The sequence below is a fragment of the Schistocerca gregaria genome, chromosome 2 (genome assembly GCF_023897955.1).
Source record: "Schistocerca gregaria isolate iqSchGreg1 chromosome 2, iqSchGreg1.2, whole genome shotgun sequence".
NCBI lineage: Eukaryota > Metazoa > Arthropoda > Insecta > Orthoptera > Acrididae > Schistocerca > Schistocerca gregaria.
In genome coordinates this window covers 39,660,940-39,675,560 of record NC_064921.1, presented here as the reverse complement: position 1 = coordinate 39,675,560, position 14,621 = coordinate 39,660,940, and the positions used below count along the sequence as shown (strand labels likewise).

The window sequence follows — 14,621 nt, the reverse complement described above, 5'->3', positions numbered from 1 at the left end:
ATATATTATTGCTACTCAAAATGGTGATTGGTAGTAAATTAAAAAAGAAAAACATATTCTTTTGTGACTTAATTACATTCCTATTAAATGATGCTTTGTCTCCAATTACTTGTATGCCAAATGCAACCATTAATTTAATTTAGAATTTGATATTGTTGATAGTTCAGCAATGTTTTGTACTCATTCAGTATTTCTGCATGTATGTATATTATGGATATGTTCAAACCTTTATTGATTATTTCCTTTCATTTTCTCTGATTTCCATTCTTGGTGACACTTTTGAAGACGAAATACATTTGATAAAGAAGAATATGACAGGATTTCGACTAAAAATAAATCAGTTCCTTGCTATGCTTATGAAGAGAGCCCTGTACACAAAAAGGACATGGATTTTACTTCTTATAATGACAATAATACCTGTGTTCTTTTACATAATTGTCATTATTATTGTGCGTATAATGGGACAAATGGATGACCTGCCAGCTCTTGAACTCAGCTTACAGGTAAATATACAAACTACCACTATGATTTTTTGTTGCTGTTAAATTGACTATGATGCATAAACATACCTAAAATTAATAAAATAAAATTGATTTTTCTGTGGGAAAAATCTGCGATAATACAATTCAGAAATCTCTCAAAATGTATGTAAATATATTAGAAGCATTATACTTCACTATTGAAACTGTAAGTTTCTTCTTCAGAGGGAGAAGAATGTTTAGAATCTGGAGGAGGAAGCAGGTGGCAGAGGAGAAGTTTGAGGGGGGGGGGGGCGGATTTGCAGGTCACTCGTCACACTCATAAGTCGGTCAAGAGCAGCACACTAGTTCAGTGATTCCTCTGAAATTTTCTGATGTCTTTTTCCCTTATCTTCACTTTTTATCCTCCAGCCTCAAGACTAGGGTACATACAGACAGTGTTTTCCATTTGGGAGCCCTCAGGAATAGAAAATAATAATGCGAGGAACAGCTATCTTCTGCCAAACAATACATGAAAAATATATTTTTTGATACAGAAGTAGGTAGCAACTTCATCTAATTTCATGATTTGTGTTTAAAGTTATCAAAGAAAGTAAAACTAATACATTTAGTGCAATTCAATGAAATGGCCAGTACCTGCAGACAGTAAGTTCGAGGGGTAGGAGTAATTATATATTGCTAAAGTATTAGATTATCCTACGATAAGTGTACCTCAGAATATGAGAATTTACTTTCACATGACATAAGTTACCAGTCATTCTAAATGTCACATAATGTTCTAATTATGATTCATCTGGAAGTTGATGCTCTTTTGGACCTGATAATAAACTCTCACTCTAGACTCACTCTGATTTTGCACTCCACAGTCACCTTATTTCTTTTTATCTAGGACAGTGAGCATCGTAGGAACACGTTAGTACATAAATTCGTTTTCTTGTGTCCAGTTGCATGAAAGATGTCTGTAAGAAATCCCACCAAGTGAGAGCCATGTGCTGTGTTCTTCTTCCTACTCACAGAAGGAGTAACTAATACATTTAGTGCAATTCAATGAAATGGCCAGTACCTGCAGACAGTAAGTTCGAGGGGTAGGAGTAATTATATATTGCTAAAGTATTAGATTATCCTACGATAAGTGTACCTCAGAATATGAGAATTTACTTTCACATGACATAAGTTACCAGTCATTCTAAATGTCACATAATGTTCTAATTATGATTCATCTGGAAGTTGATGCTCTTTTGGACCTGATAATAAACTCTCACTCTAGACTCACTCTGATTTTGCACTCCACAGTCACCTTATTTCTTTTTATCTAGGACAGTGAGCATCGTAGGAACACGTTAGTACATAAATTCGTTTTCTTGTGTCCAGTTGCATGAAAGATGTCTGTAAGAAAAGAAGTGAGAGCCATGTGCTGTGTTCTTCTTCCTACTCACAGAAGGAGTAACACCTACCGAAATATTTTTGTGAACTGAAATGGTTTATGGCAAATGTGTTATGTACAGAATGAATGTGTTCAAGTGGTGTAGGGAATTCAGTAGAAGCAGAGCATTTGTTGATGACAAACAGAGGTGTGGAAGACCTTCCATTTTGACTGATGAGTTGGTGCAAAAAGTCAAGGAAACTGCTTCTAAAGACCTACTACTTACAGTGGATAAAATTTCTGTGAAGTTTCCACAACTCTCCAGAACTCTCTTGTATTATACACTCACAGAAATGTTGGGATACTGGAAGTTATGTGCAAGATGGGTCCCAAAATAGCTGGCAGAGGAGCTTGAGAAAAATTGGGTCAGTAGCACCTGTGAGCAACTCGAATTGGGAGGTGAGGATTTTCTGAGCTCTATTATTACTGGAAATGAAACGTGGGTGGATAATTACACACCTGAGACAAAAAGACAGACATCACAGTGGTGTCACACTAATTCCCTATATGACAACAAATTTAAAACAACAATTTGGGACGAGAAATTCGTGGCCTGTTTCGAGTCTAAAGAGGCATCACTTTGGTCAAATTTCTGCAACAGAGTCAGACCATCAATGCACAATAAACTTGTCAGACCCTAAAAAATTTCAAAAGGTGCATTCAAAACAAAAGGAGGGGAATGCTGATGTGAAGAGAGTGTTGAGCAGAATACCTGTCCTCATACAACATTAGCCACCAGGGAGGCCTTGGACTTATTTGATTTGAGTGTTTTTACTGCCCCCCCCCCCCCCCCCTCCCTCTCCTTCCCGCACATTCCACTGACATGGCACCTGCAGATTATCATCTTTTCACCTTCCTGAATGCACACATGCAAACAATGAGAAGGTGCAGAAAGAGGCTCTGAACTGGGGGAAGAAAGTAGTGGGAGTGTTCTTCAAGGAGGGCATAAAGAAGATAGCGACATGGCTCACCACATGTTCTGAGCAGGATGATGTTTTTGTAGAAAAATAGGCAATAGTCAACCAGTATATCAACAGTATCTTATAACTTTTTAAATTCTCCTTTTAAAAAAAAATGGAATATAGTATTCGATGTAACTATTGTTATTGTAGTGTACTGCATGAAGAAAGACAGAGAGATGGTTTTTATATATTGCATATATTCTTTTGGATCTCACTGCTAAAAAGAACACTTATTAGTTTCCCCATGTGGTGGTCCACAACTGTTTATTGAATTAATGAAAACAACTCAAGTTGCTGTTGAGACCGTTATCTTGTACTTTTATCATTCAGTGTTGTTTCTCTTTAGTGTAATTTCTCAGAACCACCTGAAAATGGCTTAATACAAAAGGACAAAACTGGTAGTGCACTCAATAACACATTCAAAGCAGCTGGGGCAGATTTTAATTTATTTAATGAAAGAACTAGCTGGAATAAACATGTCTATCAGTTTATCTTTAACATGAAAATGATGCATTGCTACTCACCATATAGTGGAGATGTTGAGTCATAGACAGGCATAACAAAAAGTCTGCTAAACAAGGGAGTTTTCAGCCAAAAGGCCTAGTTCTGAAGTAGATATCAGACACACACACACACACACACACACACACACACACACACACACACACACACATACACACACACAAAAAAACCACTCTCTCTGGCTGTTCAGGCCTGACTGTGAGCAACTTGGTGGCCAGAGCCAGTGGACATGAGTGTGTGAGCTGTGCATAACCTAACTTAACAAGCACCTTCATAATCCACAATTCACATCATGAGTAAAACAAATTGTTAAAAAAAGGCTCACTTAACGAGCGATGTTTTGCTCAGATACTCCAGCCTATGGACCAGCAGATTATTTCTAACTTTAAGAAGCTCTAGACTAAAGCACTTTTTGAGCATTGCTTTAAGTTGACTGAAGCTACCAATCTCACTCTCTCAGAGTTTTGGAAATATCAATTCAACATCATTGATGGGTTCCTTAACAACATTGTGATAGGTGATGAAAGCTGTATTCAGCATTTTGAAAATAAGAGAGCACCAATATAATTCTGCCACAAAGAATCACCAACACTAAAAAAGTTCAAGACCATGCCATCGTCAGACAAAGTCACACTACCAGTGTTCTGAAATTTTCAAATTGTGGTGCATCTCTAATTCATGCCTAAAGGTGCCACCATAAACTCTGAAAGGTGTAGTGAGAGCATCAGAAACCTGAAAGCACGTATTCAGAGTTCATCCGCACACAGAGCACCCTCTCATTCGGCACGATAATGCCAGACCACAAACGAGCGCTGTGAAACCTGCAACAGCCTAATGCCTCAGGTTCACTGTCATTGATCGTCTTCCATACATTCCCGACTTGGTCCCATGTGATTGTCATCTTTTTCCATAGTAAAAGATGGCATTTGACGTCTTCACTTTGACAGTGATGAAGTGGTGCAAACACAGGTGAAGTTTTGTCTCTGTCAACAGATTCAAACAGTCTACATTGACAGTATCAGCAAACTGGTCTTTCCTCATGAGAAATGTGTTCCTCACCATAGTGAGTAGGTTGAGAAATAAATATGTTGATGTGAAGAATAAAGATGTAGAATGTTAGTAAAGTTTTTTTATTTAAAAAGCTTTACGAATTTTCACATAAAAAATTTGGATGCTTACTTTTCAGCATGCTGTAATAAAAAGAAAAGGTTTGGAAATATATGTCAAGGTAAAGTAAATATTACCAAGTTTCCATCTCATAAAATATTTTAATGCATAGATGCATATCTTACCTGTATCTTGAGGAAGACAGTAGACATGACTGTCTTCAAAGAGACTATTGCCATCATTCACATCTCCTATGCTACTGTCACTGTCTGCATTGACACTGCTGCTGCTGCTGCTGCTGCTGTGATCCCTTACTCTTATTATAAACTCCTCTACTCTTTGTTCCAGTGCTTCTCAGTGACATTCCTCTTCCAAGATGTGCCACATGTGGGTGCCAGTAATGTTCTGTTTAGCAGGAGTAATAGTGCCCACTTTTATTTCTCGCTACAAAATAAACTTTCACCTGAGCCCACACGAATTCTATTGCATTAATATGACAATGATATGGTGAAAGGCACAAGACTCTGTGACCACTTTCTTCCACAAATTTGTCAATGTAATAAATGATATTATTGGATTTATGCTCTTTCATTATTTCCAGCAGTTCTCCATTTTTTTACTTCCATATCAAATGACTCTATGCTGTTCACCTCTAGCCAGTCTATTGTGTTACTTTTCCTGCAGCTGCATCTTGGGGCTTTGTTTAATAAGATGGAATGATACAAAACATTATTGAATATTATAGAGGAGCTATTTTCTATATTTCTTAGCAAAGAGTGTATGAACAACTCTTTAAATTTTGTTGCCATCATTTCCTTCTGGTATTCCCCAAATTTGTAGCGTGCAAGAAAATGACAAAATATTTGGAACAAACCCACCAATCATTGCAGCATCTAAAAGAATGTGGTAACTACCTTCGGTAACTGGAGCTTCTATTGCCATTACCGGCATTAACCCATGTTTCATCCAACCAAATGATTTTTGCATGTAAATATTTCCCTTAAAAATGATGCCTCCAGGCAACAATATCCTACTGTTCAAGTAGAACTCCAGGTAATATTTTCCATTGAAACCTTAACTCCTTTAGCACATCTGAAGCAGCTTTTTCTGGATGCAATATTCTTTCCACTTGTAACAGTCACGTGTGTTGTTGTCTTCAGTCTGAAGACTGGTGTAATGCAGTTCTCCACACTACTCTATCCTGTGCGAGCCTCGCCTGTTCATTTCCAAGTAACTACTGCAACCCACATCCATTTGATCCTGCTTACTGCATGTGTCTGTTGGTCTCCCTCTACAATTCTTGCCCCCACACTTCCCTCCAGTGCTAAATTGACAGTTACTCAATTTCTCAGAATGTTTCCTGTCAAGTGATCTCTTCTTTTAGTCATTATGCAACTGATATATTTTGTATCCAATTCTTTTCAGTACCTTCTCATTAATCACGTGATTGACCTACACATTTTGATATACATATTTGGCATTCTTCTGTAGCACCACATTTCAAGAACTTTTATTCTCTTCCATAGGAGGCTACACTCCAAACAAATGCCGTCAAAAAAGACTTTGTATCAAATTTATTTGAAAGTCTAAGACTTCCTACCAAATTTATTTGAAAATCTTATTCCCTCAGCACTGCCTGATTTTATTCTACTACATTCAACTACCAGTTTTATGCTTTTGTTCCACCTGTAGTACAGCTATCTGTATCATTAAGAGACATGAGCCAACCAACCCTGGCTCTGTATTCGCCCAATATCGTCCTCTTGTTAATTATCAAGTTCCAGCAGCATGTAGTCTGGTTTTTCCTTTACTCAAAAGGGCAGCAGTGGGTTCCTGTAGGCCTCCAGCACACTTGTCCATCACTATTTTTATCACAGGGGTTGCTTCAATTTTCAGGTTTCAACAGTGAAACAGTTTGTTCTATGACTTTTGACAGTGGTATAAGGGGCCAGCCATTATTCCTTTCTTCCTCAAAATAGCATATTGTGCAATATACGAGTTCACAAGATGGGCTTTTTATGGTTGTGACCCTGACTACTTTCCTGGGGTTTAAGAATGAGGTTATATTACATAAATTTGAAGTTAAAAGAATGCCACTTTTCACCACACTGTTAACATAAAGTGAATACGTAACTCACAATTTCTGTCAAACGATTAGCATGGAATAAACTCTTTGGAGCCACTGAGAGCCACCATGTGTGACCTTTAGTTTTAGGGGAGGCAATACAGTGCCATTGTCAAGCTATTGTTTATGAATTTCAGAGCACAGATTGGCGCTGTGTGTAGTCTCCACACAATGTGCTCAACGTGTATGAAGCATCAGGGACATTCTTCCAGTGGCCTGATTATTTACTCTTGTTCCACCCACAGAAACATATTATTGTGCTGTGTTTTGAACTAGTTCTTATCAATATGCTGCAATAAATATTTCTGAGTTATATAAATAGTTGGTATTCTTCACTAACATACAAATAACAAATGGTTTATTAAATTAGGTCTGCAAAGTATATTCATTTCTTTGTCTCCCTCTACGATTTTTACCCTCCACACTGCCCTCCAATACTAAATTGGTGGTGCCTTGATGCCTCAGAACATGTCCTACCAACTGTTCCCTTCTTCTAGTCAGGTTGTGCCACAAGCTCCTCTTCTCCCCAATTCTATTCAATACCTCCTCATTAGTTATGAAACAAATAGTAGTTCAATATAGATACAATTATACTAGTGTCAATGGGGCACTGCTACATATTTATCTGTATTTACTACTAAAAGTGATTATAAATTGGCAAACCAGAAACCTGAGACACATCATTAGCATTCCTTGGAATCATGCTCACCTCATATCCAGCATCCATGAGGGCTAGAACACTGAAGTCGTGTCCGTGACAAAAGGCCTAGATGAAACACTCACAGTCAAAACAGTAGCATTTTTGGAGCAACATAGGCACTCTGCAGCTTTTACACGGACCGCGCACCTGCCTATTGGTGGCATTTGGGAAATTCCAGGGCTCTGTACACCATCTGCTGCTTCAGCCAAAATGTCTGTGGTACCAGTACCATTTACTTTGGCAAGGAGAATGTTGACACTGCTTTCCTACTATCTTCCTACTGCTGTTATCCAACCTAACATTGTTTGTAGCCAATCCATTGACCTACTGTGCAGAGTTGCATCTGTCATGCTCACACTAGCAAGCAGAATGTACGTGTCCAGGCTACTCTCACCGGGCATGCGTGATGCAGGGCCACCTTCATGAGCTTGTGTAAAGCAGCGCAAGAATTAGTATTGCTAGCAGTAGCAGTTGTTACATCACCCCTTTTCTTTACTGAATTATCAACTGAAAGTTCATGGAAAGTGGATAGTATCACTTGTACATCTTGAGGTAATCATCACAGCCAAAAAAGCTTCACCAATTGCTCTGATAAAAGTTCCAACCCCATCAAAGCGCGAAAGTGAATGCAGCACTTGTGATGGGGACCCCCAGCCCAGAAATCACTGTCCACAATTTGACTGAGACACAATTGCGGTGGCATCAAGAAATATTGTAAAACAATACCTTTAAAAACAGTAAAATAACGTTGCGGTACAATAATGTCCAACTGTCCAGTGAAATTCAACTCCAACTGGGATATAACTACAGCCAGTTTGTCAGTGCCAGAGATGATGCCATGAAGCTGGAAAATCACCTCCTCGTGAGCCAGCTGCAACTGAGGACTTGTTGACCAGAAAGCCAGAATTTTTACATTACTCAGTTCTGAGCCATTTGCACCATCAGAAGTGTTGTTGAGAACCACAGGGGCAGTAGGTTGAGGAGCAGAGCAGGATAACAGCAAACCAGTCTCCATGGTGTGCAGTGCAAGAACATAAAAGTATGCTGACGTGAATAAAAGCAAATGCATTCAAACTTGATGTCACCTGTTTGAGATAAGCTATATATGCTTGGATGAACTTTTAGTATAGAATTCTTTATTTGCATATTGAAAGACAGAGAACCACACACTTAAATAATAAGCACTAGAACAGAATCCACAGAACATAAACACTCACCAGAGATATATCACAGAACAATGGCTGTCTATTAGTTGACTGTACTTAATGTTGTGTGCAGGAATGGCTCTGTTAAGAGTGGCTAAGGCGGTGGGCGAATGCTTTGAAAGAAACCTGACACCTTTTCTTGAAATGTGACCATTTATTGGCAGAAAAACCAGCTGATGCAAATTCAAAAGAGCAACACAAGTGAGGCCTGGGGAGGCGAGGGCGAGCCAAGACAGAAAGAAAGTCCTCGGCACTGCAGCACCAGGAAAAGAAGATGATGTTCACAGCCCCAGGGTGTGCAGCAGAGAGAGTGTTTTTGGCCAAGGGGTGGCAGGGTATCTCCAGCACGGCCACATGATTTCTGCTGCCCCGATTGGCCAGGAGCCTAGAAAACTGTGGGGGCGGCACGGGAAGTTCCGAAGTGTGGCTCAGTCAGCTTCGCCTAAGTGGCATTACCTCATCAGCACACGAGGGAGGTGCGTGATCCAGATTGCCCACCTGTGCTGACTTGCTGCTGCCAGACCACAGGACAAGAAAATTACAGGCACCTGGAGCTACCGGCTAGTGCTTGACCGTAACAAGAGAATGAAATAAACCTTTTGAAATAAAATAAAGATAGAATCCCCTACTATCTGGTTCAACCTTACACTCCTCCCCCTTCCGTGGGAGCAGAAACAGTATATGATTTTGTTCAACGTGATTGTCATTTAAATGTTGAAAATTTTAGTTTGCAAAGACAAAATAGACATTATTTGATTGTTGAAGTTTCCCATGGAAGATGGCAGGGGCCTTTAACTACAGGTGAGTGCAGAGACTTTGAAGACCTCTTAGGGGTCACAAAGGGGCTTACACACTTCAACAATATTATGTTTGCACAAGAACAAGGAATAAATATTATAAAACATCAAAACAAAATTACATCAGTTAACAAGTGTCAATAAAACACATCGGAAGGTAATATTTTGAATCAGGAGTACACACCAAGTGTCTTTGTTTTTTAAATGAATTTAAAAGCATATACGTACCACCACTGAAGTTACACGCAAGGCTGAGTGGCAGGACGCGGCACATTGCATTGTCCGCCGCAGGCGGCACGCCAGCTGCCGGCCAGAAGGGGGCGTGGCGGTGACCAGGAAGGCCTGTCCACAGGAAATCAGTGACGTGGAATGTTGTTGTTCTGTTTCACACACATTTCAGAGGGGATTAACACTAGGGGAGCAATTCACTATGCTGCACCAGTTTTCGCATTAGTTAATAGACCAGTTGAACTATTAAAACTGAAGGAGAGCACATGCCTTGATAGGCGTTTCTTTCGAATCATGGGTGATCTTCGCCATGAGGCTGGGGTTTGGAAATGTTGGAAGGGACGGTCATAACCATTTGCAGAATCCCTTTTAATACAATATCCATATAAGTGAAATAATAAAAAATAGTCATGACTGGGGTTACTGCGACACTAGGTATAATAGCTGTATGTAGATTAGTGGCTGTCTGCCATTCACTTAAATGTGGTATAAGGCGACCATAAGAAATTTGTCCTCTCTCATGTTTTAAAAGGTCATCGATTGACTTTAAAAGGTGATCATTCAGAATATTAGATAGAAAAGAATGAGAAGAGAAAAACAAAACTTGATGAGAATCTAGAAACTTCCACAGCGGAAACAGAAAGTGTAAGGGATTCAGTTAGAAAAGGCTAAGTTTAGCATAATTTCTGGTGAGCTTTTCCTTTATGAAGACACATCATTGAAACGATGGTATCGCCTACTTAACCATTTATACGACAATACAGTGATTCCAAGGTAACTGCTATGTACTTTTTCTTAAAACTCGACATCTCTTTAAAAAAAAAAAAAAAAAAAAAAAAAAAAACTACTGCTTCAGTAGGCAGTGATCCTTTAGAAAATACAAGTGAAGAACAATGCCAAAGAATGCACAGGTTTTGAACTGAGATTTACACTTACTGGTGGTTAAGCTGTGGGCTAGACGTTGTTCACATCTGACATTGCTTGAACAGTGATCATCAGAGAGCATGGATCTCTGTTTTCATGAACTCTTCTTCGACACGAAAGATTAAAGTACATGGAATGGGCTGTGGCATGAAAACTAAAGGTGTAAAGAATGTTGTGGTTAGCTGAAGTCTGCGTGGTTGTTGCCTGCTTCATGCAAGATGCATGACTCTTCAGGTGTTGTTCTGTAGCAAGTTGAAAGATGAAAGTGGGTAGAATGGACTATGTCACAAAATTGAAAAGTTAAGGGCAACGTAGACAGCTAGGGATCCGCGCAATTGCTGGCCGCATCACGCATGGAGAAATTAGACAAAAGGAACAGGATAGAGAACAGGAAGAAAGAGATTGCGTGATAGTACAAAAATTTTCAGAGTTTAATTTACAACGTGCACATGATAAGGAATAAATATTTGAACCAAGGAATCCGTATCAAATGACAGGTCCTCTCGAAGTCAGTTGAACTAGGTGTTGTAGCCAATACTGGTTAGCGCTCGCATACAGTGACAGCAGAATTGAATGTTACTTATTGGTGGCAGTCACCTCTCCCACATGATAACCCATGAACAATGAACAATGGTTCTTAATTGTAAGAAGGGAGGAACGTATCTTATTTGATGTGGCTGGAAAGGTAGATAGGACTAGTACTGTTAGAACGAATTGGCAAGCTGTTCACTCCTTGACAGAAGAGGAAAAACATGATAGCTTCCACAATCCAATAGTAGACTAAGTTACATGGGATGGCAAAACATCTCAGCAGACCAGACATGTGGCCAAAATCTCTTGACCTGTGGGGATTATTTACTCCCTTTACATGACCTACATTAGGGAGGCATGTGGCATGTCCCTCCAAATAAGCATTCAAACACAAATGAAATGAAGCATGATTAAATCTTAAACTACCCTTCCAAAATAGTTTTTTATCTAGAACATTATTAGTAAACACTTAAATAATGAGCAACACTCGGAAACTTACTCTGGCATAAATGAAGTCCCGCAAAATAAATGACTACTATCATAACTCTGGCAACAAATTAACACATGGAAGTTTTAGGCTCATTGACACAAATGCTAAATTACTGGTGCTGGCAAAACTAGAGTATTGCCTTAGTAAGTAATTGATAATAAAACATAGGCAAAATGACTACTTAAAATAGTATATAGACATAAGTAGTTGGCAACCCATTGTAGTGACACACGCGGTGGCAAAACCATGATAGTAGTGAAAGTACAAAATACTATCTCCCTTACACAAAACTCTCTTATCCTCCAGTTATATTTCATAACAAAATAAGTATTCATATTCTCTATTATTCTCTTTATGCTCTTGTTTTATCTCAATAATGACTGACATGTCTTTTGTATGTCTACCTACCTACATGAATGCTGTCTTTAGGTTCATGCCAATGTTATTAGTAATGTTGTAATGTTAAAAGTGGTTTCACGTCTCCTTCAGTTTTTAGATCAGTAATTGCTCTTACCATCCTTGATATTATTAAAAGTTAACCTCTTTCCATATCTCCTACTTTAATTTGAACTCCTTGTCTCATAACTATGTAATGTTGGTTGTTGGCAGCCTACTAACCAGTTGTGCTGAGTTGTAATTGTTATTCCTTTTGTTGACTCTCTCACTTACCTGCTCCCTAATACTCACTGCGGATGGTTCGACGATACCGGTTGCCTCTCGATGACGTCGACGTAACTTACCTGTCAGCGTTTTTGTTTTTGAATGAAATTAGAGTCCGTTTGTCATGTATAGAGCATATAGGAAGGAAGGTAATTTCCTTAATGTTGAAAATGTATGTAAAGTTATACAAAATAATCGCTGTATAGTGGTAAAGGCTTCTATGTTGAAAATCAGTGCTGCTTAGGGCACTAAGGTGCAGCAGGCATTGCACCCGCAAGATTGCAGAGTTCTGACGTTATAGATATGGCTGGATCTAACCGGTGCAGGAGCAGTGCTGGCATGCACAGGTAAGAGGTCCATCCTACTGGCAGGACATTGAACGCTAAATAACTCTAGAATAATTCTCTGTGAAAGGCGGGTTCAGTGATTGTTTTATAGTACTAATGGTGACTGTCAATGTAGCTCGTATACCTAAAGTAGTAGATAGAGGCATAGATGTGTGGTGTCACTGCCAGACACCACACTTGCTAGGTGGTAGCTTTTAAATCAGCCGCGGTCCGGTAGTATACGTCGGACCCGCGTGTCGCCACTATCAGTGATTGCAGACCGAGTGCCGCCACACGGCAGGTCTAGTCTAGAGAGTTCACTATCAGTCGCCCCAGTTGTACAGCCGACTTTGGTAGCGATGGTTCACTGTCTACATACGTTCTCATTTACCGAGACGACAGTCTAGCATAGCCTTCAGCTATGTTATTTGCTATGTCCTAGCAAGGCACCAGTATTCGTACGATTGATATTGTGAATCATGTACCATAAAGAGCGACGTTCTCCATTAATGGATGAAAGTTAAGTATTCCACCAGCTACATCCGTTTTTCTCAATTCTAATTCCCTTGTCATGTTCCAGACCTCACGCCAGCCTGCGTGAGCTAAAATGCGTGAATTTCGGCCTGCTTTAGAAAAACACGGTTGGCTCTCCTGCCAACCACAAAAAGATGACTTCTCAAGTAGCTCTTTGCAGGTCATGGGTTCAGTGCTAGTAGGAACTGTCTCGTTCCCAACTGAAGTATGCAGCAGTTTTATATTTTACTTTGACCATTACTCTGTTGAAAGTTACTTGCATGGTGTTCAATTGGAGCTTTTCTCACTCCCTTCTTTACAACTCCTGATTAGTAGGTACATAAAACACTCTAAATGATACTGTTGCAACAGATTAAAGATTAACTTCAGTAGTAGTCATATTAGTGAAGGTAAAAATGGTCTCGTATAAGGTGTAGATGTTTCGTGTACTTCCTGTTTTTGCTAACGTTTATCGTAGCCATTGCTGTATATTGCACAAGGTGACATGGCTTAGACACTTCAGAAATGCAGGGGTGTGTGCTTTCTTAGCAGTTGTTTCTCTTGCCTGTGGTTGGTTACAAAACTGATGGCTGGGCTCGGTCCCATCAGGGGGTGGGGCGGTGGTGGGGAGCAGAAAAGGACCTATGTATGTGGTGGCAGGGTAGCCTTCCTTGCTACGCGCTGAGTTAAATTCCTCTGGGTGGATACTAGATTTCTTCCAGGCTTACCGTATGTTGATTACCACATTTATTTATGGAGGGCCTTCTTTTCAAGGGATGCAGATAACTCAATCGTTAAAATTCACAGAACTGTCACTATTCATTTACTCACTTCTTCTAAAATGTATGTAATTGATAGATTTTATATTTCTGCATGAACTGTGATGATGACTTGACTCTCTTAAATATCATTTACTTGAAACTCGGGGCTAATAACCTCTGAAATTGACAGTGGGGTATGCAGTTAGTACTGTTATTCTGGATTGGCATTAACTCAGTTTTTACTCTACTTTACTCGAACCTTTTGGCTGACACGTTTCCCACACAGCGGTCACTTTACGCAATAAATATCCCCCCATGAACCATGGACCTTGCCGTTGGCAGGGAGGCTTGCGTGCCTCAGCGATACAGATGGCCGTACCGTAGGTGCAACCACAACGGAGGGGTATCTGTTGAGAGGCCAGACAAACGTGTGGTTCCTGAAAAGGGGCAGCAGCCTTTTCAGTAGGTGCAGGGGCAACAGTCTGGATGATTGACTGATGTGGCCTTGTAACATTAACCAAAATGGCCTTGCTGTGCTGGTACTGCGAACGGCTGAAAGCAAGGGGAAACTACGGCCGTAATTTTTCCCGAGAGCATGCAGCTTTACTGTATGATTAAATGATGATGGCATCCTCTTGGGTAAAATATTCCAGAGGTAAAATTGTCCGCCATTCGGATCTCCGGGTGGGGACTACTCAAGAGGATGTCGTTATCAGGAGAAAGAAAACTGGCATTCTATGGATTGGAGCGTGGAATGTCAGATCCCTTAATCGGGCAGGTAGGTTAGAAAATTTAAAAGGGAAATGGATAGGTTAAAGTTAGATATAGTAGGAATTAGTGAAGTTCGGTGGCAGGAGGAACGAGACTT

The 14,621-nt window shown here is 39.8% G+C and overlaps 1 protein-coding gene across 2 annotated transcripts in view; it reads left to right on the top strand.

Moving 5' to 3' along the window:
- LOC126336278 (phospholipid-transporting ATPase ABCA3) overlaps positions 1 to 14,621 on the top strand; it is a 639,220-nt gene that overhangs the window by 346,196 nt on the left and 278,403 nt on the right. For both annotated transcript variants that reach the window (XM_049999794.1, XM_049999793.1), the window contains exon 17: positions 286 to 503. In XM_049999794.1, the coding sequence (XP_049855751.1) occupies positions 286 to 503 (218 nt within the window). The remainder of the gene's footprint in view (positions 1 to 285; positions 504 to 14,621) is intronic.